The sequence below is a fragment of the Rhizomucor pusillus genome (assembly GCF_041956525.1).
Source record: "Rhizomucor pusillus strain CBS 183.67 unplaced genomic scaffold VTP01scaffold_6, whole genome shotgun sequence".
NCBI lineage: Eukaryota > Fungi > Mucoromycota > Mucoromycetes > Mucorales > Lichtheimiaceae > Rhizomucor > Rhizomucor pusillus.
This window is the reverse complement of record NW_027192148.1, coordinates 315,640-341,195: the sequence shown is the minus strand read 5'-3', so window position 1 is coordinate 341,195 and position 25,556 is coordinate 315,640. Positions and strand designations below refer to the sequence as shown.

General features: G+C 45.8%; 10 protein-coding genes across 10 annotated transcripts; 7 read left to right on the top strand and 3 right to left on the bottom strand.

Moving 5' to 3' along the window:
• Window positions 1-1,551: 1,551 nt before the first annotated feature.
• On the top strand, window positions 1,552-2,793 carry VTP01DRAFT_9024 (uncharacterized protein; the record flags this gene model as incomplete). The annotated part of the gene is made up of 2 exons (XM_069388211.1): window positions 1,552-1,909; window positions 1,982-2,793. The coding sequence occupies 2 exons, from the start codon at window positions 1,552-1,554 to the stop codon at window positions 2,791-2,793; spliced, it is 1,170 nt and encodes a 389-aa protein (XP_069240530.1).
• A 101-nt stretch (window positions 2,794-2,894) lies between these two features.
• Window positions 2,895-3,900, top strand: VTP01DRAFT_9023 (uncharacterized protein; the record flags this gene model as incomplete). The annotated part of the gene is made up of 5 exons (XM_069388210.1): window positions 2,895-3,080; window positions 3,143-3,212; window positions 3,275-3,295; window positions 3,382-3,509; window positions 3,592-3,900. 5 exons carry the CDS (start codon window positions 2,895-2,897, stop codon window positions 3,898-3,900), a joined length of 714 nt encoding a protein of 237 aa, XP_069240529.1.
• A 325-nt stretch (window positions 3,901-4,225) lies between these two features.
• Window positions 4,226-5,635, top strand: VTP01DRAFT_9022 (uncharacterized protein; the record flags this gene model as incomplete). The annotated part of the gene is made up of 6 exons (XM_069388209.1): window positions 4,226-4,375; window positions 4,430-4,576; window positions 4,646-4,778; window positions 4,840-5,245; window positions 5,308-5,386; window positions 5,456-5,635. The coding sequence occupies 6 exons, from the start codon at window positions 4,226-4,228 to the stop codon at window positions 5,633-5,635; spliced, it is 1,095 nt and encodes a 364-aa protein (XP_069240528.1).
• Window positions 5,636-5,809: 174 nt separating this feature from the next.
• VTP01DRAFT_9021 (uncharacterized protein) lies at window positions 5,810-7,117 on the top strand (the record flags this gene model as incomplete). The annotated part of the gene is made up of 7 exons (XM_069388208.1): window positions 5,810-5,860; window positions 5,921-5,995; window positions 6,055-6,067; window positions 6,128-6,305; window positions 6,374-6,455; window positions 6,521-6,865; window positions 6,926-7,117. The coding sequence occupies 7 exons, from the start codon at window positions 5,810-5,812 to the stop codon at window positions 7,115-7,117; spliced, it is 936 nt and encodes a 311-aa protein (XP_069240527.1).
• A 1,711-nt stretch (window positions 7,118-8,828) lies between these two features.
• VTP01DRAFT_9020 (uncharacterized protein) lies at window positions 8,829-11,562 on the top strand (the record flags this gene model as incomplete). Its single annotated transcript, XM_069388207.1, has 7 exons — window positions 8,829-8,935; window positions 9,139-9,228; window positions 9,540-9,583; window positions 9,831-10,613; window positions 10,683-10,815; window positions 10,891-11,216; window positions 11,267-11,562. The coding sequence occupies 7 exons, from the start codon at window positions 8,829-8,831 to the stop codon at window positions 11,560-11,562; spliced, it is 1,779 nt and encodes a 592-aa protein (XP_069240526.1).
• A 688-nt stretch (window positions 11,563-12,250) lies between these two features.
• Window positions 12,251-14,083, bottom strand: VTP01DRAFT_9019 (uncharacterized protein; the record flags this gene model as incomplete). Its single annotated transcript, XM_069388205.1, has 1 exon — window positions 12,251-14,083. One exon carries the CDS (start codon window positions 14,081-14,083, stop codon window positions 12,251-12,253), a length of 1,833 nt encoding a protein of 610 aa, XP_069240525.1.
• Window positions 14,084-14,795: 712 nt separating this feature from the next.
• VTP01DRAFT_9018 (uncharacterized protein) lies at window positions 14,796-16,266 on the top strand (the record flags this gene model as incomplete). The annotated part of the gene is made up of 3 exons (XM_069388204.1): window positions 14,796-14,950; window positions 15,010-15,695; window positions 15,767-16,266. 3 exons carry the CDS (start codon window positions 14,796-14,798, stop codon window positions 16,264-16,266), a joined length of 1,341 nt encoding a protein of 446 aa, XP_069240524.1.
• Window positions 16,267-17,178: 912 nt separating this feature from the next.
• VTP01DRAFT_9017 (uncharacterized protein) lies at window positions 17,179-19,101 on the top strand (the record flags this gene model as incomplete). The annotated part of the gene is made up of 9 exons (XM_069388203.1): window positions 17,179-17,254; window positions 17,373-17,470; window positions 17,546-17,696; window positions 17,770-17,937; window positions 18,003-18,116; window positions 18,183-18,347; window positions 18,415-18,676; window positions 18,740-19,030; window positions 19,095-19,101. 9 exons carry the CDS (start codon window positions 17,179-17,181, stop codon window positions 19,099-19,101), a joined length of 1,332 nt encoding a protein of 443 aa, XP_069240523.1.
• A 249-nt stretch (window positions 19,102-19,350) lies between these two features.
• Window positions 19,351-21,793, bottom strand: VTP01DRAFT_9016 (uncharacterized protein; the record flags this gene model as incomplete). Its single annotated transcript, XM_069388202.1, has 5 exons — window positions 19,351-19,373; window positions 19,431-19,580; window positions 19,646-19,891; window positions 19,960-20,199; window positions 20,263-21,793. 5 exons carry the CDS (start codon window positions 21,791-21,793, stop codon window positions 19,351-19,353), a joined length of 2,190 nt encoding a protein of 729 aa, XP_069240522.1.
• Window positions 21,794-22,502: 709 nt separating this feature from the next.
• VTP01DRAFT_9015 (uncharacterized protein) lies at window positions 22,503-25,035 on the bottom strand (the record flags this gene model as incomplete). Its single annotated transcript, XM_069388201.1, has 3 exons — window positions 22,503-22,672; window positions 22,736-23,278; window positions 23,340-25,035. 3 exons carry the CDS (start codon window positions 25,033-25,035, stop codon window positions 22,503-22,505), a joined length of 2,409 nt encoding a protein of 802 aa, XP_069240521.1.
• Window positions 25,036-25,556: the final 521 nt, after the last annotated feature.

Sequence of the window (25,556 nt, the reverse complement as noted above, 5' to 3'; positions counted from 1 at the left end):
TTTCAGAAATAAATGACGCTAGAAAACCTCTAATTCACAACAGTATGAAACTATACCCGCTACTGGTTCCTTAAGCTGCTTACCTGCATTAAGCAGACCCTTGCTGCAATTTCAGTCAGCAGCTCGAGCGCGTCAAACGTCCCTGCGAGTTAGCCTACGTCTAAAAAAGAGAATCTCAACTTGTTTACCAGGCACAGAGGCGGGAAGGGTAGCCCGTGTGCTGTATGACTAAGTCGACAAAGGCTTCCTGTTCAGCTTGTAGAAACTGTTCTTGCAAATATTAAATGAGAAAGATAAGACTTCATGGTGCCTGCCAGAAAGAGTTAAGTTATAATGATTGTTTCCAGTGACCATCAAAAAATACATATATACTCAACGTGGAAAACCTGAAGAATTAGCTCACTACATGGATGAAGGAGCACAGAAAGAAAATATGAATGCCAATCTATTTATCACTTCTCTTCTCGTGATATCATATGTATGAAATCATCATTTGTCATGCGTCCTATCGTCAATGAATAACAGCTGTATACTTTGCTTGGGTCTCTTCTTTCGCAACGAGATACCGATGCATACAACAATTAAGTATGGTGGTCTCCCTAATGCAATAAGGTCGTTTGGTTGAATTTGGTCGAAAACTGTAATTATGAAAGCGTAAACATTTGCATACATAATTCTCATCTCTGTGGTCAGATGGTACGGGCTTTTCTAGACTTTTCAGGATTTTAAAACATGGTTGTTACTTTTGTATTGTTATTTTAATATCATTGTGATTGATAAGTTGTCACGTGTTTCTTTCATAAAGGTGTTAGGATACCATACAGTCAGCAATGCCGTCACCAAAATGTCCCAAATGTGAATAAATAGTTCCATCTAGTGGAGTACGATGAAGCAAAAGATCCCTTTTGCGTTGCCGATCTAACCATTTTCTTGTGATGCTTTGTTATAAGATAGATTAATAAATGTACAAATCCACATTGTGGATTAATGCGCCAACAATTTTTGAAAAACCTGTAGCAAAGAGATTAAGTCACGTACTTCAGGAACTTTCTTCTGTGGCTCGATCCTCCTCCGCCTGTCGCAAACCCATTAGCTCCTCTGCTCGCTTCTTCTTCCACCTTCTCTTTGTCCACGGTTTGATTTTCTTCTTTATACTTGTAATAGCATATCCTTTCCTTTGAGCTATGTGTACGTAGAAACCCTCCAAGTTGTATAGCTGATATAGTAATGAAGAGTAAAAGCATCTTTTTACAAAGAGGCATAAATAGGATATATTACAATTAAAGATACATGACTTTCTATTGTCAAATGAATAAGTTGTCGAGTTTTGGAGCGCCATGATTAACTGCGTTCTGGAAGTGGTATAGCTAGCATTCTTCAATAGCTTAAAACAAAGGTACCTCTCATCGCATCGTCCCTTCCATCGGGAATTAAGGTCCGTTCCGGGCGCAGCCTCGTGGTGCTCCCAAAACGACTGGCCCTGGTTAAAGACAGTTTTCCTTCCCCTCTTACTACCTGTCTTCCCAGGTGCTTTCCTTGTTGGCGTACGCAATGAGACTGTCGCTGGCCGTTACGCTAACAAAGCAAGTCTTGATTCGGCCGTCGTCCTTGTCGCAAGTACGATCCTACCGAACGATCGTCTCACCGATCTTTTTCCGTCGCAAGGTTCCTTTGCAGCGATTACAGTTCGGCTCGATAATCCATGTGCAAAAAGGCTATATGCAGTCTTCGAGTCAACAATTGGCGGCCACAACGACTAGCCATCCAGTAGACCAAGAAGAGGGCGACAAACAACAGCGTACAAAGTATGGGAGTTGGATCGATCGGTTACCGCCCAAGATTGCACCGTATGCTTTCCTTGCTCGTATTGACAAACCCATTGGAACATGGCTATTGTACTGGCCTTGTGGTACGTTCCGACATCGACAGAAATCCGTCAGTTCCCAAGTCAGTTAATCTTTTATCCGTTTCCGATGTATAGCTTGGAGCATCACAATGGCATCTTACAGCGGGCATCTGCCTCTCCTAAGTACCATGGGCATGCTTGGACTATTTGGATTTGGAGCTATAGCCATGCGAGGCGCTGGATGTACTATCAATGATCTTTGGGACCGGGATTTTGATGGTAAGGTGGAGCGCACCAAAATACGTCCCATTGCAGCGGGCGCGGTGACCGTGAAGCAAGGCATCTTGTTCACCGGACTGCAAATGCTGTGCGCTGCATCGACTTTGCTTGCTTTCAACCAGTACACTATCCTGCTCACAATGTCTTCTCTAAGTCTCGTTGTCACTTATCCGCTCATGAAACGTATCACCTACTGGCCTCAGGTAGTGCTTGGTTTGGCTTTCAACTACGGTGCCTTGGTCGGCTGGTCTGCCATGATGGGTTCCGTAGATTGGAATGTCTGTGCACCGCTCTATGCAGGTGGCGTCGCATGGACGCTAACTTACGATACAATCTACGCGCACCAAGACAAGAAGGACGATGTTATTGCCGGCGTTAAATCTACGGCCCTGCGATTTGGAGAGAAAACACCTCAGTGGCTCGCTTGCTTTTCGAGCGCCTTTGTTGGTTTGACGGCACTTGCTGGATACATGAATGGCCAGGGCTTGCCATTCTATCTAATCAGTGTTGGCGGTGCAGCTGCACATTTGGCCTGGCAACTCAGAACAGTCAATTACGACGATCCAAAAAGCTGTTGGCAAAAGTTTAGAAGCAACCACCAGACTGGTGCCATTGTATGGTCCGGTATAGTCGCAGACATGGCACTGGCAGCCATGCATACTGCTTAGACATTTCATACTACCATTGTACTTGTAAATAATTGTGGATTATTTCGATGTAGTAACATATTTCACTTTTATAATTTCTGGCGGTTTAGAATTGGAGTATCATGGTTCCTGAGGAGGTTGCCTTGAAGGGCAGGGTTGCTCAGACTCAGACACCGCCGGGAGGAGCAGCCACAAATTTTGGAAAGTGTCAAAGGCAGACACCACCCAGCTTTGACCTTAAAATGAACTTCCTGTTGCCACGGCGATTACCAGCGGCTCTTCCATTCCGTGCTAACGTCGTTGCCAAGGTGCGTGAATTGTGAAAAGCAGTGTATTTGAGTGAGCCTTATTTTAACGTTCGAGGGGACAGCGTCATGTACAAAAGAAAGCTTACATTGACGTACGACTGAACGAGTATGTTGAGAATCTCGGTGCCAAAGGTATGCTTCCTGCGCTTGTTACATTTTTGAAAAACCATGCATTTAATTAATGGTATCGATAGATCAAATTGTGTCTGTTGCGCGTAAGTTGATGAAAACAACCAGATACCGCATTTAGTATTCGAATGAGCAGAGGTTTCTAATACGCAAGTGAATCATCGAACAATAGCCGGTATTATGCGAAACGTTCTCTATCCTTCCGGCAAAGCCAGCTACATTGCACACAAGGAAGGGCAGCGCAACCGACAACTAGAGGAACAGCAACGCTTGCAGCGACAATATGCTAAGGCCAAGAAGGTGCGAATTTGTCACCTAATAGCTATTAGAACGGACGCCTTTGTCATTCAGAAATGAATATCTCACACAATCATCACTGTAGAGCGCTGATGAGGAGAACCAGAGCTTGCGACGATCTGAACATGCAAAGAAGCTACATGAAACTTTGGCAGATATCGATACTCTTGTCTTCAAGAGAGCAGCAGTTCCCGGCACAGAAAACACGTTCGGTTCCGTGACAGCAGAAGATCTAGTCTCCAAACTCAAAGAAGAGTACGATCTCGTTGTTGACAAAGCATCCATTGAATTCAAATCTGAAGGCGGCCGTATCAAGACATTGGGTACCCACAAAATTACTGTCAGCTTTGCAGGCTCAAAGGTCGATTTGGATGTCCAGGTTACGGCTTCATAGATATACACTACTACTACAAAGACACACATATACACACTCTCTCTATCGCTCTTTCTTCCACTTAGAACTTGCTTGTTTTATAAAAACCGGTTTTCATCATGCTTTTTTGCCACTCGTTCGATTTTCCTGTAGACCAGGGACCGTCTTGATGGATCTACCTTCTCTACACGTAACATATAAGCTCGTAGAATTAAATACTACGCTGTACGCACGCTGGCTTTTTGACTCGACAAAATGCGGCATTTCCAGATTTGGCGGAGACTCTCCTGACAGCCACTTCTCGTCCTTGCCTATCTTGATCGTGTAGATCGCCCGAATCGTTCGAATGGATTCCTCAGAACCTGTTGCAACCGCTACTGCTGGAGAACCCGACGAAAGACTTGACGACAGCGGTCGTATTATATACGACTGGTATCCACCCGTCGGCTATCTCGAAAGATACTACTACCACCGCTCTCCAATTACGCACAACGAGGTTTGAACGACTGCTCATTTGCAAGGAAGAACGCACGTCTGACGCATCGGTTAGATGACATATATGTTTGAGCACTATCGAAGCAAAGAGTACAAGGGCCACAAGGAGAAAGTTCACACTGTCGCGTGGAACTGCGATGGCAGACGTCTGGCGTCAGGCTCTGTCGACAAGACAGCGCGCGTCTGGGCACCTCATCGCGGTGTATGTGATCTACAGTGCAGCAGCAATGGAATACCTGTAGTGTGGAAAGATTAACAGTAGCTCACATAGACGGATATTCGACATTCTTTGGAACTGAAAGGCCACACGGATAGTGTAGACCAGCTGGATTGGGATCCAACGCATCCTGATGGGCTTGCAACAGCATCGTGCGACAAAACAGTACGGATATGGGATCAGAGATGTAAGCTATTGTATATCACCTTTTCTTTCGCAATCGATGAATTAATATGTTGGATCACTAGCTGGAAAATGCACATCTATTATTCAAACCGGTGGGGAGAACATTAATATCTGCTGGAGCCCGGATGGCCACAACATTGCAGTGGGAGACAAGAGCGACACCATCAGCTTCATAGATACACGTACTTTTACCATCAAGATGACACAGAAACACAGTGTGGAGGTTAACGAAATCACGTGGAATAACGCCAACAATCTGTTCTTCGTCACGACAGGCCAGGGCACCGTTCGAGTATATGAATACCCATCCCTCCAACTTGTAAACACTCTCAAAGCACACACAGCAAACTGCTACTGCGTGGAAGCAGATCCTACCGGTAAATACTTGGCTGTGGGATCAGCAGATGCCATGGTTACCTTGTGGGACATGAAAACACTCGGCTGTGTAAAGACTTTTAGTGATTTGACGTAAGTATTTACATGGCACCTTTTGCCCTGAGATATTGAACGTGGCATTCCTTTCTTTTTAGATGGCCAGTACGTACTTTGAGCTTTAGTTTCGATGGTCAATTTATTGCGTCTGCGTCAGAAGATAGTTTTATCGATATTGTAAGGGTTATGACTTCGAGATATGACAGGAGGAGGTCGATTACGCTAACAATGAACATGATTATCTAGTCACATGTTGAGAGTTCGCAGTCAGTCAAGCATATTGAATGCACAGCTGCCATGAACACCGTTGCATGGTCTCCAAAGGACTATTATCTAGCTTATGCAGGCGACGAAGTACTGTCAGACGGAAAATACGCAGGCAACTTGAGAATATACAGCGTGAAAGATCCTCGAGGCCGCTTATAGACTAAAAGTTACTTTGTAAATAAAAATTGATCTACTTTGTTGGATAGCATCCGCATACCACTGGACTCAATTGTCGGATACTGAATGCTTGGTGCCGGGCGGCGGCAAAAATGGGAGGCACATTACGCGTCCCCGCTAACCACACTATCTTACACTTGTTATTGACTTACAAAGATGGATCGACTTCAACGTATGCTCGGATCGGCTGCTGCCGGCTTTGGACAGGTTCGAATTAACTATGTATTCAAACCGACAAACGTGTCTTCTGACGCATCGTGTCCATAGGCACAGCCTGGTGTAGACACTGAAACTGTCGACAATGCCGAAACTGTACACATTTCGTCTCTTGCACTTGTCAAGGTATTTTGAAGGAGTATACATAGGACTGTAAAGCTTTCATACTAACGAGCTCTCTGTAGATGCTGAAGCACGGTTAGTCAAAATTACTTACAGTTAATCAATGCAGTAACGGTATTGACGCGATTTCCCCAGGCCGTGCCGGTGTGCCCATGGAAGTTATGGGTCTCATGTTGGGTGAATTCGTTGACGAATATACAGTACGAGTTGTCGATGTTTTTGCTATGCCACAGAGTGGTACAGGTGTCTCTGTCGAAGCTGTAGATCCTGTTTTCCAGACCAACATGTTGGATATGCTGAAGCAGACTGGAAGGTGAATACTTGAGATAATCATTTGAAAAATATTAAGCAAAGGGCATGCTAACCAACGTAAATATCAAGGCCTGAAATGGTTGTCGGCTGGTACCACTCTCATCCTGGTTTCGGATGCTGGCTTTCTAGCGTCGATATTAATACCCAGCAGGTAATATAAAGTGATGAAAGGTTGCAAACCGTCAAACCTTTTTCTGATGCATATGTATTTTGTAGAGCTTTGAACAATTAAATGCACGTGCAGTAGCCGTCGTCATTGATCCTATTCAGTCTGTCAAAGGAAAAGTCGTTATCGATGCCTTCCGCACCATCAACCCACAAACCGCTATGCTTGGCCAAGAACCACGCCAGACGACATCCAACATTGGTCATCTCAACAAACCTTCCATTCAAGCACTCATTCACGGATTAAATCGACACTATTATTCTTTGGCTATCGATTACAGAAAAAACGAATTAGAGGAAAAGATGCTGCTGAACCTTCACAAGAAGAACTGGACTCACGGATTAACGTTGGAAAACTTCACGGAACACCAGGAAGGAAACGAAGAAAGCGTCAAGGTATGTAATTCTGCTCTTTGATGTTTACCATCTTTACTAAAGCTTCACTGCACTCTGTAGAAAATGCTCTCACTTGCTGAGTCATACAACAAGTCTGTACAGGAGGAGCTTACAATGACCCCTGAGCAGCTCAAGACACGACACGTTGGCAAACAGGACCCTAAGCGTCATTTGGAGGAGAATGTTGAAAAGGTCATGGGCAACAACATTACCATGGCTCTTGGCACAATGATAGATAGTGTCAGTTTCTAAGTCGTGTTTAGTAGCGATAATTAAAAGGATGCTATTTGCTTGTACATAAAATATCTTTACTAGGATGCTCCCAGCAGAATTGCATGTATACTTTGTCCATGATATTGCATACACTTGGTGTATTGGACAGCGTTCTAAGCGCTAGAATCAAGCGAAATCGGGACAACGCTTGTGAGTTAGCTTTTCCGACCAGCACTCCTTCTAGTAGCGTCACTGCGCATTTCTTCCAAATCTTCTATCATAGACGGCTCCTCCGTACGAGAATAGCGATCGTTTCCCTTTGCATGCACCGGGTTGCAGATATGAAGGTTTGAATAAGTGGAATGCGTCTAGGTGCCGATAATAGCTGTCTATCAATGAACGTATCAAGTCTCATCGTCTTCTACTTTCGATAAGTAGCTGTTGATTGTGATACTCTGCTTCAGCAGTTGAGTGAACAATGAAGGATCTATATTCTTTACTCTAGTAAACTGCATCGGATCTGTTTCTTGACGTTGCACGAAATGTACAAGCAAGTTGAGGTCCTTTGTCAAACAAATCTGCCATTTACCATTTCCAAAATCGGTTTATTCCAGAGCGATCTGCATCCAGTAGATCGCGCGCAAAGATGCGTGCAAGGTAGCACGCGAGCGACGATGAGAGCAGAGAAGGAAGGCTAATTTTTTCTGTTTTTAGCGAATTACAAAGCAATCCAGGGCAGAAACATCGCATTGTGCACTAGGAACTCGTGTGCATTATACCAAGTGACAACGAGCCTAGTCATCATCGCTGACGTTTTCTTGCAATATCTCAAATCAAGGGGGTTGGTCTGGTAAGTGAAAATTCCAATGCTTGTCTGCATCCTATGATCTCTCTGTCAAGCATCTCGGGTAGGGCACATGGCTCAGTCAATAGCTGTCGCAGGGTTCCAATGGAAAACGGCGGCCACATGCTAGTGTGCGTGATCAAAAAAAACTTGGTCAGCTTATGCATCTGACTTGAATTTGGCATTCTATCGTTTGGTTCCACACAACACAAAGGGTCATATTCAAATGTCCGTGTTTGTGAAACTGTTTTAATTTGTAGCAGATCAGAGTACCACAAAGGAGAACCCTGAGATAAAGAAATGTCGCTAAGTGTCGTGAAGAATCGTCAAAATGTGCCCTTTTCCAACAGAGAGTTTTTGCATGGTTCAAAAAAAGGTGATGCAGAAAGTTTTAAACAAAGCTAATAATTGCCGGCAATCATTATGCCGAGCAGTGACCCTGGAGTCGCGGAATCAGCTCTAGATCGACCAGTAACGAGTATCACGACGAGGAGAACAAGGGCGCCAAACGGGAAACTTGGCATCGATCCCCACGCAGATTGAGCGAAAATGTTGGCAGGAAATTAATGTTATTGATTTCATAACCGGCGAAGGAACTGCAAGGGACTTGTCGTCGTTCCCCTGTGGAGATCGACATTGATGCCACCTCCTAGACAGACGCAACGACGCCAAATAGAGAGAGAGAGAGAGAGTGTGTGTGTGTGTGATATCGGGTCTGATGACGAGACAGACAGACAGACAAGGTTTTACATGCGGTAATCTTTCCGGCTATCAGGGTCGGCCGGCAATTGGGAGGGAATTAGACACGCAGTAAGCGGCAAGCAGAGCGATGCAATTACATGTGCATTCGGTTGCGCACACGGTGCATGCACTTGCATCTTGTCAGTTTTTTTGGGACGATTATCAATGAACACTGTTATGCACTCCTCGATTTTCTTGGCCTTGCTCGACCCCAAGGGAGCTGCCCCCCTCGTCTACTCCCTGCAACCCATCTACTCCGCCGTTCAACCTGTGTTGGAAAGATATTTTCTATCTCCTGAGCACAAATTGAGTTATTTGAAGAACTAAACCTCCTCCCCAGATCGAGCCGAGAAAAAAAAAAAAATAGACGATGGCGCGGTCATCATTGCAACCATGTAGTGCAACTTGAGATAATAATTTGTCATATTTGCCCCATTGTTGTTGAGACCGCCTGCATCATCATCCATCACAAAAGGAAGGCCTCTCATGGATCCCGATCTATTTTCCTGTTCTTTTTCTTCCTCCTTTTTTGCGCCGTCGGCTCCACTTTATTATTTTCCATCCGGTAAGTCCCTTCCTCTTTTCTATACAGACAAAGGGAAAAGAGAGGAACAAGAGAGGACGGGTCGAAAAAAGCAAGCCCCTCTGGTTCGCCGGGAAAAGGCCCTTGGTCAGTGCCCCTTACGCTTGTCTCTTTAAAGAACAAAAGAAGAAAAAAGTAGGCTCTTCTCGTTTAAAGGGAAGAGAGAAAGAAAGAGAGCTTGTGTATCTTGTTCCTCGAATCCTCCCCCCTTTGTCTTTTTCCTCTTTTCATTTACCTTGTTTTATATTCGATTTTTTCCTTTAACTCTTTCTCTCACCTTTATTCTCGTACAGGCACTTAGCGCCTTTTGTTTCCCAAGCACTTTATCTATTTATTCGTAAGTATCTAAAGGTGCTTGCTTCTGCAACATCGCGTGTTCTTTGAAGGCATGGGACTGGTAAAAGGGACAAGTGTGGCCGCACGGTGGCAATTCACTGGGTTCTTTTGATGCACGGTGTGTGTGAGAGCCCTTAATTCATTATCCATTGGTTAATGGCTGCTGATTGCTCACCTGTTTGTTCCTCTCTTCCTTGCATATCCTCCAAAGTCAGTCGGATTTCTGATACCTCTTGGCATATATATAGGTCGCGAGAAACAAAGTAAATATATAATGTACCAGCAACATTCGTCGTATACTTCTCCACAGACGCCCACGTATCCATACGGCAGCAATCCGACAGCAAACAAACCTTCACACGACGCAGTGACGAGTTCGCATCATCCCTTGGCAAGACCTGCATCGATGCCTCCATCGTACCACCAAAAATATGCAGCTAGCAGTGCTGCAAATGATTGTTATGGTTTCTCTGCAGATCCGAAACAATCGTTCGGCCCACCGCCGCCACCGTTGGAGCGAGGAAGCACGCATTACGATAGCCCTATACCTCGTGCCTGGCAACAACAGCAGCAACAAGACCCGTACAGCGATGCAAACGGGGATGCTAACACCAGCAGCAACACCGAAGATCTTTACGCGAACGGTGGGAACGAGCATTTGCCTACGAGTCTTCCGGCACCAATGCCCTATTCTCACAGCAATTACTTTGCACCTCCCCCTCCTTCGACCCCTGTACCGCCCTCCGCGTCCGCAGGAGGTACTATCCTGTACGGCGCAGGCAGTGACCGGCAGCATCATCTGTATCATCCGTACGGCGGCGGCGGCGGTACCGGATCCAGCCGCCGTCACTCGGCAAGCAACTCTGGTGGATATGGTTACGGTGGACCCTTGCCTAGCTTTGCTTTGCATCACGGAGCTTCGCGACATCCGCTTCTGCCTCGTCCAAAATTGACAACAACGCTCTGGGAAGACGAAGGCACGATTTGCTACCAGGTAGATGCCAACGGCATATGCGTTGCCCGGCGCCACGGTAATGCACGATACGACACGAAAGTTAATCGCTGATGTGATGCGTTGACACGTTTTCTTCTGTGCATAGATAACGATATGATCAACGGAACTAAGCTTTTGAATGTTGCCGGCATGTCTCGAGGAAAACGGGACGGTATCCTCAAAAACGAAAAGGGTCGCGTGGTCGTTAAAGTCGGTGCCATGCATCTAAAGGGCGTCTGGTAATTGATCCGCGCTTTGTTGGCACTCATTTGCAGTCTGGCTAATAATTCTTTGTGCCTTTTTTCTTTCTTTAGGATCACTTATGCAAGAGCAAAGGCGCTAGCTACCCAGTTCAAAATTCTTGACATTCTGCACCCGCTTTTTGTTGACAATCCAAGCAGCTATTTGTATGCTTCGCCGCTGCATCATCACACGCCTTCGAATGCAGGATCTCGGTTAGAAGGTGGTGGCGCGTTCTCTACTGCTACTTCTCCATCTTCAGCAAGCTTGCGTCAGGGCGGGCTCGTGGCTTCTGCCAGCGAGGCGACTTGCTCGTCCCACCAGCAGCAGCCTGTAACTTCGCCGCGTCAGCACCATCACCAGACCGCTGCCACCTACCATCCTCCTCCTCCTGCACTAGGTAAGCAAGGGTTCATTCATGCAGATTCGTTTTTGCTTATTATGGTTTAGGTCTGCGACCTATCGGAGAATACCCTCAACAACCTACAACTACAGGTGACATTTACAGTTTTGACTACCGCGTAAACGAGCAACAACAACAACCTAGTCATCACCAACAACAACAGCAAGGCGGACCACCATCGAGCTTTGGTAGTCTTTCAACATACAGGCTGTATCCAGGAGGAGACAGACCTCAGAACGACCAACCTAGCAATGCTAGCACCAGCAACGACGCCGGAGGGGGACACGAAGGGGTCAATGATAATACATCCACGAACAACAGCAGCGGTATCCTGAATCCATAAACTGTTACCTGCAGATCTCATTATCCCTTATACTTTAGTCTCTATTTTCTCTCCCTTTCTCTCTTCTCCTCAAGAAGATGAAGAAAGAACAAAAAGGAAAAAGGAAAAAAAATTTCACCATTTAACTTTCTTCTTCCACATATGCTCTCTTTAAATACTTTTGCCATGTACTTTTCTTTTTTTTTTTCTCTTTTTCCAGATTTTTTTATGAGTATCCTCATACTATATCCATTTCTTCCTTGTCACTTGCTTTTTTTTACACTCCCCCCATCCTTGTAAAGACACGCTTATGAACGCTTCTTTGGCCAGGCTAGTGCAAACGAAAATACAATTCCCCCAAAAAGTTATAAATCTCAGCATTATTTAGTTGACGCTCTCCCTTTCCTTCATCAATTGACATGCGTACCAAACCAATGTTATGGATCGTTGCCAGAGAGAAATTGAAAGCAAACCATAAACGGATCGGCTCATCTATACCAAGTGTGTATAAAAGAATTTTGCATGGAAAAGAAATATGTATTTAGCATCGCAGAAAGACGTGAGTCCCACGCGTGATTTATTACGATGTCCACCAACTTCTACATTTGGGGTATGTTTAAATAGTACTGGCAAGTTCGAGTTTTACTTTTTACAAGGTTGAGTGGTTGGTATATTTACAAAGATGAGAGAAGAATGTGATTTTTTCTTGTTAATGGATCTGTGTCAAGTAATGCTGTGCTTGCTGTATCAGTTCCGTACTTGCAGACCCCATACTGAGGACTTTTTGATAGGTTTGCATTGCTCCTTCTTTATCTTGTACCAAGGCGTACTCGCGTATCAGCGAAACATAGCAAGACGCATGTAGCTTGAGTGCAGGATTCTCCTTTTGGATTGCCTCCATTGCAGATATCAACAGCTCTCCAGCTTCAATGTCGCGGCGGCGCCCGCAGGCCCAGATGACTTCACAGATCGCGTGGCTGCTCGGCCAGTGGCCCATTCCGAGCAGATCGTACGTGAGCGTAATGGCTGATATCAGCAGTCTTCGGCTTGCCATGGTTGCGATCAACTCATAAATACATCCCAAAAAGCGTCTGCTAAATTCATGCCCGTAATTGCGCAGGATATAGTAGACATCTTCAGCTTCAGATAACTTGCGTTTCTCGATGAAATATTCGAAAAGAGGCACCATGAATGTGTCGGGCATACGTTCTTCTGACGACAGACTTGCTTCCACTAGCTGCTTTATAGTTTGTAACCGTAAAGTGTCATCATCTGTCGCCTCGTCCCTTGTGTAAGCTTTTAGGAACGCGCCGTAGACATCTACGTTGGGAGTTATGCCAGATTCTATCATGTCTCGAAACACGTGGGTAGCAGCGTCGAGACGAAATTGGTGTTGTGTTGTTGTTGTTGCATGTTGAAAGTGTATAGATGGTAACTGACATAAATAACCGCGGATCAATGGTAGGAATGTATATAGATTGGGTGATAAATGTATCTGCTTTCGAACCAGCGTCAGCAGTCTCTGAGCAGCTTCCATGTTGCCCGCACGTGCACAGCCGTGAATAGCAGCATTCCATGTGTCAATGTCTAGTTGCAGACGGGTATCCATAACGGCAATCATCACGTCCTCTATGGCAGGGTGCGCTCGGCCTTCCATTAATTTAACAAACCGTTTCATTCTCATGGCTGCACGCGGATGCTTTGACTCGAATTCTCGTGCCAACAACCGCTTTATCCAGTCGAGCAGATGTACTTTGTCCGATCGATGCAAAATTTCGCCCACCAGCAGCTGATAGTACATTTGGCGAGTAATATGTATCCGACGTCTTGTCATCTCTTCCAGAATATTAATTGCCAATTGATGATGTCTGTCGTCGTCGAAATGCTTGGCAAGCCATTTGAAAATATTCTCATACGATATTGAACCCGGTGTTTGGCCGTGCTTATACATGTTGTTCAAGATGCTGAGTGCTCCTTGGACTTTGTTCATCTTAATATACGATAAAACGACCCAATCCATATCTTCCGGTCTTCGAAGCATGCCACGTCGATCGAGTATCTCTTGCAAGCGCTTCATCGTGTCGAAATTGCCGAGGATAGCTACAAGTCGATGTAGCTTTGTGACTAACGGTGGATGCAAATATCCTGTCTGGTCACGCTCGAACTCTCTCCAGATGACTTTCAAGTCCTTTTCCGTCGCCTTTGATGCTTTGACACCTGTCAGCAGCCGAGTGAGTTCCGTGGAATGTTCACGCTTTTTGCGAGTGAATTCTATATTTTGAGGGTGACGCTGCAAGGTAGAACGTGGAGGAGAAGTAGTGATAGTACTAGTCGTTGTTGCAGCGTTGCTCCTGCTGACGTTGCGATGGGTATGTATCTTAGATTCGAAGGCGGCGGCTGTGGAAAACGGCCTATTGCCGTTGGATAGTTGATTGCTGCAGTGACGTTCATGGTAGTAGTAGACAAGACATTGGATAGGAGTGGGCTTGCGTTTTCGCCACAGCACACGGGTAACGTGGTGGAGACCGCCCAGGCTCGTCATTGGAGGGGGAGGGCGCAAAACACCGCAGCTGGATGTAATGCAATGTCAGGTCTCGTAAAGCGAATGAGTAGGGGGTGGGAGTGACCGAGTCGAGTGCTTTTCCTTGTTAACACTGTGCCCGTCCTGGGGGGTGGCCTGCTCGGTCGTGCTGAGGGTATATCGTTCGAAACGCGCTTGCTGGTTACTGACAGGTAAAGAAAAAAATTCAGTGCGGGCAGAGAAAGTGCCCCTCTGTGACTTGCTCCTGTCAACTGACCTTGTTTGTTGCTCTTCAAAGTCTGCTTTCCGACGCTTGTCATCCACATGTAAGTGTAAATACATATATGGCAAAATTGAGGTAAGGTAATTCACTAATTGCTGGATACCCGTGTTCTTGAACCTGTAATACAATGAGTTACTGCTGAAAATCCTGTTGCTAGATTCGGTCTGGAACTACTGTACTAGGCTGGCATATCGGCTTCCTTGATCTGAACTACACACTGTGACAATATTGTTCTTTCTTGTCACTTTTACAGTAGCAAAGTTCTCATGCTGTACTTTTCTGTCATTATCCTGTCTTTAAGCAAATGTAGCGAGATTTGCTAAATTGCGTAAAACGTGGTAACAGTGACGTAATGAGTGGGAAAAGAATTAATGCATGAAGCTTCTCTCCCGGAGTTGATTTTCTTGTTTTTCCATGCTGCTTCGCTTTTCACGCAACTTTCATCGCAATATGTCTGGACTCACTCCAAGAACACCTTTAAATCCTCGTGAATATGCCTTCATTATTCCTGGTATCACTCCCAGGACGCTCGATTTATCCAAACACCTCTTGGAGAAAAACCACACCGAGCACCATATCTTCTTTAACGAGGATGGTTTTCACAAGTTGGTATATAGCAATTTTCTTATGTTAAGCAGACATTCATGAACTTTACCATTTATAGCCACTTGATCCATCATTTGCTGGCCGCGTATTCCATGGGGGCGGATACTCGCAGACTGCAAGAAATATACGACTTTCATGCATCCTACCAGCGAAAGCTTCCGCCTCCTTTGCAAGACCTCGACAGAAACAACTTCCGCAGCCAGCTCGGTAACCGAGACGCATATACAAGCTTCCTTAACATGTTTACAAAGGAAATTGATGAATACGGCATGATTGAAACTGTGCGAAGATGGGTTTGGTCCGAAGATTTCCTTGCGCGCACGGTCGGAGGTGCATACCATCCATTAATCCACCTTGGATACGCCTTGGAATTCGACTTGCCTAAAGTAGCTGCCGAAGCACTCGCTATGGCTGCGTGCACCGAAGCAAACTTGTCACCACTGGTCTCGAAACAACCAGCTATCAAAAGCACAATTGAACCTGTCGCCCGTGAAAGCAAACTTTCACAGCTGGCATCCGATGTTGCGTCTCGACTCAACATAGCGGTAACCCACACAACCCAAAAAGAACTAGAGAATGCGCTCAAAGACAACGCTATCATCAGTGTCGTCCAAGAAATTCAAAAGGATACAGATTTCGATGACGTTGTCAAGTTCAAGGACTCGAACAAGATCAGAAAGTTCCTTGGAAACGAGAAGGCTGTAAACAAATTGAAGACATACACGTCAAAATGGAAAGTTGAAGGTAATGTGTTCAGTTATGCACAAGCTTCTCTTGTATACAGCGCGCTGAGATTTCGCTTTTCTTTATTCCAGGTGACAAAATTGAAGAGAGAATGAAGGAGCTTTACATGGCTTGCGTGCTTGTATTTGCCGCATCCGGAATCCGAGAACGAGGAACCAAACTTGATTTCTTTTTGGCGCATGCAGTTACTTCTATCCACGCTGTCCATATTCTACTACCGCACCTCAATGTAGATGAGGCGGCTTCTTTGTTGGAAGCACATGCAGCGACAACTCTTGCGTATTATGTTTCTCGAGGTCGACCCAGCTTGCAATTCGATCTGCTGGCAGAGTACGAGACGCCTTTGGCCGATAAAAACGCCCTGAATCCATGGCTAAGTATTTTCAACCGTGCTCTCAAAGCCCAAGAAGAGCATGTGATCAAAGTCGTAAGGGCATGCGCTGTCGGGCAGATTATCTATGGCAGCCAGACATCGTTCGAACAGTCGTGGATGAAAGCTGCGGAGGTTACTTTGGATATCGATGGTAACTGGGACCACAAAGGCATAGGATTCGATGAGGATTGGAAATAAAGATTTTTTTCTTTGGGCGTTACAAAAAATGTAGAGGCAGATTTGCAACTGTCATCCTATAGTCGGATATTGCTGCTACTTGCCTTGGGGCGGTACGAAAAGTAGACGCGCCTTTGGATTCGTCGACAGACTGTTGCTCCTTTGCAGTGGTTTTTTTCGCTCCCACCATCCTGCGGTGGCTGCTCCTCTTTCACCTGTTCTTCTTGTCCATCTTCCTTCCTTTGTCTTCTTCTGTGGTGGTTGTTCTTCCTCCCCCTTGTTTGTCCTTCTTTGCGCTTAGTGCCACGACCTTTCTTTGGAGGTATTTTGATTGCAGAGAATACTAGGTTTCAAAGAAAAAGAAAGAGTCGCAAAAGCATTGGTTGTGAACGTTGTAGGCTTTATTTGTATTGCTTTCACTATGTTTCTCGTCTCAGCAACCACGCACTGCTACCAGTTTCTGGTCTGTAATTCAATCTCACTTTGTAGTACTACTGTACTTAGCTGCCGATATCAACTTGTTTGCTGAATCCCATGATTTCTTTTTTCGGCAAGGAGAGCGCGCGGAGGGGGGGGGATGGGCACGGATCTGCTTGTCTTCTGATTGGCGCGGGCGTGATCCACCAGAGAAAAAAAATGCTGCAATGATCGATCCCAGGGCAATCCAAGTAACAGGCACGGGCGATAAGCCATGGATAAGCAGAGCCGCGAGAGGATAGACGATTGGCTACCTTTTTTCTATTCTCTGGAGTAATTATTGGATTGCAGTGCTGTGTTGCGTGCGGTCCTTTTGATTCGACTGTAATATTATCTTCATTAGAGCGGGTCTTGCGCGCTCTTTACCGACTTGGCAAGAGTCTTTTATTTATTTTTCTTTCTTTCAACCCCTCTCTTTAGCAATAAAAAACTTTTTCTCTCGGTGCAAATCAAGTAATGGTGGAAGAGCAACACGACTGGAAGTGCACGCAATGTTTCGGTGACAAGGGCGATGCCGATGATATTACGGACGGTATGTTGTTTGTGTCGAGCTTGATGAGCAAATGAACACACCTCGGACCACGGGGTGTCCTCGTCATGGACCCTCGAATGGGGAGAAACTGCGGGTTCTTATTTCGTTCTTTTTGCAGCTGACCTCATCACGGCTGTCGAGTTCGACCCTACCGGTGACTATTTAGCGACGGGTGACAGGGGCGGTCGTGTCGTTTTATTTGAACGCAACGAAGACGTAGGCATCAAAAACAATTTTATTATTGCGTCGTCAATTACAGCAAGCAACGGATTACGCTGACATGTAGACTAGAAACAAGGTTGCGAGTACAAATTCCATACCGAGTTTCAGTCGCATGAAGCCGAGTTTGATTATCTGAAAAGTTTGGAGATCGAAGAGAAGATCAACAAGGTTAAATGGTGCAAACGGCAAAACTCTGCACACTTTTTGCTATCCACAAACGGTTAGGCGAAAAAATTTCAGTAGAAGAGATGATGATGATGATGATGGGAGTAACATTCGTATATTCGTAACAGACAAGACTATCAAACTCTGGAAAGTATTTGAAAAGTCGCTCAAAGTCGTTGCTGAGAACAACGTTGCCGATCACCATCTCCCAACAGCTGGCGCCCAGCTGCGTATACCAAAGTTGACACACCATGACACTATCATCGCCGCAGTTCCTCGAAAAGTTTATGCCAATGGTACGATGATGCAGGATCAAGCTATGCATAATATAGGGGGGAACTAAAAAAAATTTTCTTGACAGCTCACACATACCATATTAACTCCATATCAACCAATTCCGATGGCGAAACGTACCTCTCTGGTGATGACCTCCGTATCAACCTGTGGAACTTGGCTATTTCTGATCAGAGTTTCAGTACGCATTTTTTCTTATCCTGATCACGAGCCTCCAGCCTGGTGCTAACGAGGGGATTCTTTCTAGATATTGTCGATATTAAGCCTGCAAACATGGAAGAACTGACTGAAGTCATTACGGCTGCAGAGTTCCATCCTATCCATTGCAACCTTTTCATGTACAGTTCAAGCAAAGGAGCAATCAAATTGAGTGACATGCGTGAATCTGCTCTGTGCGATCAACATGCTAAAGGTATTCCATGGCTATATAATATATGTGCTTCGACTGTACCACTGTATTGATATCGTCCATGCGTTAGTTTTTGAGGAAGCTGAAGATCCAGCAAATCGTTCTTTCTTTTCAGAGATTATATCCTCCGTATCCGACGTTAAATTCAGTCACGATGGCCGATACATCTTGTCTCGCGACTATCTAACTCTCAAGATTTGGGATATCAATATGGAAAACAAGCCCGTACAAACCATCTATATTCACGATCAACTGCGCAGCAGACTCTGCGATTTGTATGAAAATGATTGCATCTTTGACAAATTCGAGTGCACGTTCAGTGGCGATGGAAAGTAAGGAGAATTTATCAAAAACACCAGCAGACTAAGCGGGTTATCTCACCGTGCCCGTTTTAGGTCCGTCCTTACTGGATCGTACAGCAACACTTTCCATATTTATGACAGCCAGGGCAAGACAGACGTGCCACTGCAAGCGGACAAAAGCGCGTTCAAGGTCGGTAAAAGACCAGGATCGAAGCAGAAGCTTGCTGCTGTGGCGCGAGGTCGCAACAACGAGAATGCCAACAACGGAGCGTTCACCTTTGGCATGGACGAACTGGACTTTAACCGCAAGATCCTGCACGCCTCATGGCATCCTCGCGAGAACACCGTCGCAGTGGCAGCCGCCAACAACCTATTTGTATTCAAGTAAGCTCTTCTTGCATACATATCCTGTGATTGAATTGCTGACAACAAAACGTTCTGTATTTAGTGAATGATTTAAAAACGTGTGTGAATAGTTTGCTTCGCTTTGTGTTTTCTTTTTCTTTCTTTTTCTAGCTAGCGCCCTCTCTCTTCCTCTTTTACACATTATAATTGACACCACACGCTTTCGACTATGGAGACAAGATCAACAATTAAGCTCTTTCAACAATAAGAATCTATAACGCAATTATAGAATCCTATGAGATGGTTATTACAAAAAGCGAGTGTTGATGCTACATTGTGTTGGGTATAAACGTGTGTACTTAAACATTAAGTTGCAAGTTGCCTTGTATGTAAACGTGAGTGAGTTTTTGTGAGTTATAATATGTAGATCAGAAATTACAGTCCGCCGTTGACGACCGCCAGCGAGAGTTTTCTTTCCACAGCTGGAACGCTGCGGCGTGGCGTTGCCGGTACTCATGCTCCAAAGCTTCCTTTTGTTGAAGCTGCTCGGACGGCAGCAGCACGGCGTGATCGATAGCAGAAAGCAAACCTAAAAAAATGCGGGGGAGAGTTTGCAATAGTACGCTATATGTCATCCGAGTCAAGTGATCTTACCGCGATGCCGTTCGCGATACATTAGAAGGATAATCACCAGTTTACTGAGGACGTGATACTTTGCAGACTGCGACATGGTGATGCCGGGGTATCCCATGGACGATCCAGCTGTTCCAAATGCCGAGACGCATTCGTAAATGACCGATAGGACAGTGATAGGTGCTGGTGCCATGATAGCCTCGGCTTCGACGACGCACACGATAAAATGCCGACAATGACCCACACAATCTCCCTCGCGAGCTGCCGCTGGATCTGCGTCATGACGTAAAACGAGGGCCGCTTGGGTAAAAGTTTCTTTAAGGTAGTGACGACACTGCTCATGGTTGGCATCCGTCGAAGTCTGACGGTGCTCCAGATATCATCGTCGTTGGAGGTAGCTTTGCCACCGTCATCGTTTTCATCGGGGCTGCTGTAGATACCCAATTCACGTTCTTGGTAAATGTTACTGTTGCGTATGGAAATTGCTACCGGATAGACACTGATATACATGGCAACAATGTACACCAGCTGGGTGCCGGGATTTACATCCATCAGGTTCACTGCAGCCAAGCCGGCTGCAACGAGAATATCAATATAAATATTACAATCGTCTGTAAATCGTAAAAGATAAAACCTACCGTTTCGAGTAGCGACGCCCTGGAAGAATGAAATCAATACTATGGAACCCCAGTTGATCCCCTCCAGGACAGGTAGGAAGAAATTCGTAGTGAGAAAGACGACGGCTTCGACCAGATCGATAATTACAACGGCGAACACGAGCCACCAAGTCTGGTTGGACGGGAACATACTGTAGTAGCACCGCCGTGGATGATCCAAGAGGTATCTGAGTGTCTCGCGATGCATGGCATAAGTTTCCGGGGTTAGTTTGTAAAAACACCATATGACAAAGCGGAGGATGGCTGCCCAGCCGGTGTGACCGAGGATAATCAGCGTTGCAACTATAAGCAACGGAGCTGGCGCGTTTGCAAAGGGCACCATGCTGGCTGCTATCGGCGACAAGCTCATGCTATTCAGGGCCGATACGGTGACAAAGAACGAGAATAGCCACGGATCGACTGGTCCGTTGGGATTACTTGTGTGGAGGACCTCCTGTGCGTACGTGGAGACGGCGATGTAAATGCGAAGCCCGAACGCAAATGCAAGTAGAATTGTAAAGTAAATGATAGGAATTGCACGCAACAAAAAGTCCAACGCACGGTACTCGGCACCGCCAATACGGTACTGCTGGCGACGTGTCAGCTGATGCGGATGAATAGGCTGCTGCATGATGCTCTTGATCTCGCTCTCCTCCTCCTCTTCTGCGTCCTCGAGCTCATCGCGGTCGCGATCCTGCGCTATTCTTCCAAGCAACTCGTCGAATTTATGCTCCTGCTCCAATCGTTGCTGTGCTTGCTGGCGCTGTTGGTCAATATCATCAGCAAACGCAATGGTATTCGTTTCGTGGATTGTGGCGGCGCGTTGCATGGATCGAGGCCGCGTTACACTGGCTTCCGTCCTGGTTTCACCAACGTCGCTGCTGTGCAACGCATCATTGCGATCTGAAATTGCCTGGATCCGCGCATCGAGGGTCCTGTCAGACTCGTTGCGATGAGGTACAAGCCAATGCTTGATTCTGGAAGCCGTCGCTGACCGTACAGAGTAAAACGATGGCATTCGATCGCAATGAATGCCAAGAAATCCGGGATGATGGCTGTCTTTTGACGATACCAGTATGATGTTGCTTCTGCGTTGTTGTTGCTGCTGCTGCTGGCGTCGTAACCGTCGATGGCTTTCTTCCTTGAGCCGCTGAGCGCGATTGTACAACAGAACATCTTCAAATCGTTTTGAAAAATAGTACTTGCGGACGAAAACCACGAATACCGAGATTGTAATGGGTGCGCAAATGATGGAGGTGAAAAGTATAAGTAAATATTGGTACAAACTCAATTTGGACATGTCGACAGTGTTGAGTCCTGTGTTCGTTACTGCTGTAGTAGACATGAACAAGCAATTAGCGAAGTTCCAGTCTGTCCCTGGCTGGCAGTAGAACAATCCTGCTACAATGAAGCACATGGCACCGATGTACAAGTAGTGCAGTTCAAGGAAATTGACATGCTCGTGCCAGAAACATTTGCATTTATGCAAACCTTCTTGTACTTGTGGCGGCATCTTCTAGTACTTTAAAGGAAGCTGCATACTTAACTCTGTTTTTGTTAAAATTTGCGTATTGCTGGAAGAGAGCGTTGCACGCGGTAAAAGGTAAAAAAAAAATTGGAAAGGGAAGAAAACAGAGAGGGAGAGCGGGAGAGAGAGGGGTAAGGAGAGAACTTGCCAACGATAAGGGATCGGCGTTTCAAGATAAACCCAATAAATAACATTTTGTTTACCTTTGTGATCTATTGCAGTCCTTTTAGGTATCAACTGTGGTGATACAAGGAGGAAAAGAAATAAACAAAAAGAGAGGGAGATGCTTGCTCGCCCCAGCGGTGCAATATTTGATTTTCTGGACAATTCTAAAACGTTCCTTAAGCCAAATGCCAATCCAGTCAGTTAAACCGTAGCTTCTTGGAGCATTCCATATAAAGGTTTCCAACTGGACCTGTAAAGTCAAAACATAGTACTTTGTGAATCTGCTGATGCATAATTGTTTGCAATAGATGGTACAGCCATGCGTCTTTTTCTTTGGACAGGACGATTGTTTGGAAACGAGTGCATATTTCCATTTGGCATCGATCGAAGCAAAAATGCCTTGTCACATGTGTATTTTCTCCCTTCTCTGGTTTACAAGTACGACGATGCGTGAGTCAAGGGAACGAGGAGATCTGGACGTGCTGGGTATACAAATACACGAACACGTGACATTTCAACGCGCAAGATATTAAACATTAGAACGAATGGATGATGTCGCAGTACGCCACCGTGGAATATCATCCATAATCTGAGACATTTCAGCTTGCCGCTGTCGATATTCTTGTTCCAGCTCATCTTCTTTTCTTTCGAGATCCTCCGACGGTAGCAGCACAGCATGATCGATCGCAGACGGTAATCCTAGAACACGGATTCAGTCAGTTCATCATTGGCTCTGGAAAAGATCCTGTTTCATGACCATACCTCGATGTCTTCCTCGATACATCAAGAGAATAATAACCAATTTGCTAACCGGTTGGTAAATTGCCGACTGAGACATTGAAATGCCAGGAAATCCCATGGACGAGCCAGCGTTGCCAAAAGCAGACGTGCATTCATACATGACGGACAGCACAGTCACCGGTGCTGGTGCCATAATGGTCTTTGCCTCAACAACACAGATGACAAAGATACCAACCATCAACCATACAATTTCGTTCGCAAGCTGTCGCTGGACTTGCATCATGACATACGAAGCCGGAGGTTTTGGCAACAGCCTTCTGGAGGCTGAGAATATGCTGTTGTTGGTGGATAATCGACGCAGCTTGAAAGCGTTGTTGCTGTTAGCTGTAAGTGCATCTACATCCGGATCGGCAGGCATGTTGTAAATTCCCAGGGCGCGTTCCTGATAAATACTGCTGTTCCGGATAGAGATAACAACCGGATAGACATTGAGATACATGGCAACAATGTATACCAACTGCGTGGCAGGGTTGACTTCCATAAGATTGACGGCCGTAAATCCCGCTATTAAATATATTAGCATACAGTACAGTTAGCAGACTTAAGGAGTAAAAAAAAACCAAACCTCGAGTGGCAGCGCCCTGAAAAAATGCGATCAATATCCTGGAACTCCAAGATATCCCCTCCATCACGGGCAAAAAGTAGTTGGTTGCCAAGAAGACGACGGTTTCCACCAAATGGATAATCACAATAACAAAGACGAGCCACCACGTCTGACTTGAAGGGAACATGCTGTAGTAGCATCGACGTGGATGGTCCAGTAGATATCTCAGCGTTTCTCGTCGCATGGCACGGGTTTCCGGTGTCAACTTGTACATGCACCATATCACGAATCGAAGCATGACTGCCCAGCCCGTAAGGCCGAGGATGATGAGGAGCGCCGACATGAGCAGCGGCGCGGGCGCGTTCATGAAAGGCACCATACTTGCTGCCAGGGGAGACAGACCCATGTTGTTCAAGGAGGATATGGTGACGAAAAATGAAAAGATCCACGGATCCACAGGACCGCTCTCGTTGCTGGTGAGCAGCACTTCCTGTGCATACTTTGACGTTGCAATGTAGATACGAAATCCGAACGCAAAGGCGAACAGCACGGTAAAGTAAATGATCGGTATAGCGCGTGACAAAAAGTCAAGTGCACGATACTCGGCTCCACCGATTCGGTACCGCTGGCGACGAGTGAGTTCACGTGGATGTATAGGCTGTCGCATAATGCTTTTGAGCTCTTCTTCATCCTCCTCTTTCTCCACTTCGTCATCGTCGATAATGTCATCGTAGTCATTGATATTACTCTGCTGCTGTTGCTGGTACGACGTCGACCATGATTTCTCATCCCAGTCGCGTCGGCTAGTCATTCTTTGCATCATCAGTTCATCATATCTGCGTTCCTGCTCCAACCGCCGCCGCGCTTGCTGCCGCTGTTGTTTAATGTTATCTGCAAATTCAATGTTGTTGCTGTGTTCGTGGGCCCCCATTGAAGCTGCCTCCACCGCTGCTGCAGGAGGAGGCGGCTGCAGCAGCGGTGGAGGGGTTTGCATTGCAACCGCATCTTCCATGTTGATAGAAATGGACCGAGGTATGTCGCTATCCTTATCCGTTGCTTTTCGTTTGCGCCTTGTTGAAAGCAAATCTTGAAACCCGCTGCAGTTGCTGCATGACGAGCGTAGCGAACGAAACGATGGTACGCGACAAAGTTCCGACGATATGCTAGAGGCAATAACTGGCATCGTATTTCTTCTTGACAGCGTTATTGAGTCAGTCCCCTGTTGCTCTGCATTCGAAGGATGTGCAGATAGCTGTTGCTGCTGCGCGCCCTGTGGCCGCTGCCGCTGCCGCTGCTGGTGATCGTTGCTGCTGTTAAGACATTTCTGTCGACGATAATCCTCTCGAAGACGTCGTGCGCGGTTGTAAAGTAACACATCTTCGAACCGTTTTGAAAAGTAGTGCTTTCGGACATAGACCACGAAAATCGACACGATGACGGGGGAACCAAAGATCGATGCGAAAAACATGAGCACGAGTTGATAACGGCTCAACTGAGACATGTCGATTGAATTCAGCCCAGTGTTTGTCACCGATGTAGTCCCTAAGAACATTGCGTCTTCGAAGTTCCAGTTGGTGCCTGGTTCGCAGTAGAAGAGTCCAGTGACCAGAAAGCAGAGCACGAGAATGTAGAGATAATGCAACTCAATAAAGTTGACCCGGGAGTGCCAAAAGGAGGTGCATTTTTCCAAGATATTTACGACGACTCGTCGAGGCATATAGAAAAGTTGAAATAGTAGATCGTAATAACCAGGAAAAGGTTACGTCGGCAGGAAGCCATCAAGCGGGAAAGGGAAAGAAAACAGCTGAAAAAGAAAAAAATTCCCAGATTTTCAGATATGGGCATATCTGTCAAAAATATTTTGCCAAGATCCTTGTCGTGTGTAACAGGCCAGTAAAAGTAGGGGCCAGCACTGGCTTGTGGAAATCACGCTAAATATAATTATGGAAGCAAGGATAGCAGAGCTACTTTGTTTGCACTGCTACGTAAGACAGTTGATAATCAGTTACATGAGAATTTCTATCAGGACGGACGCATATCAAAGCTTGCCATTCCCATTCCCATCCCCTATCTATAAACTCGCTTCCTGCAGTCACGTGAAAGATATAGTCCTTGCAAAGACATGTACTGTGAAGTGGCTAATGTGACACGGTATCCTTTTTAATTGTTGATATTATGCTTAATGCCTGGAAATAAAGCAAAGATAAAAGTGGGAACTATTCAATGACAATGTTGAAG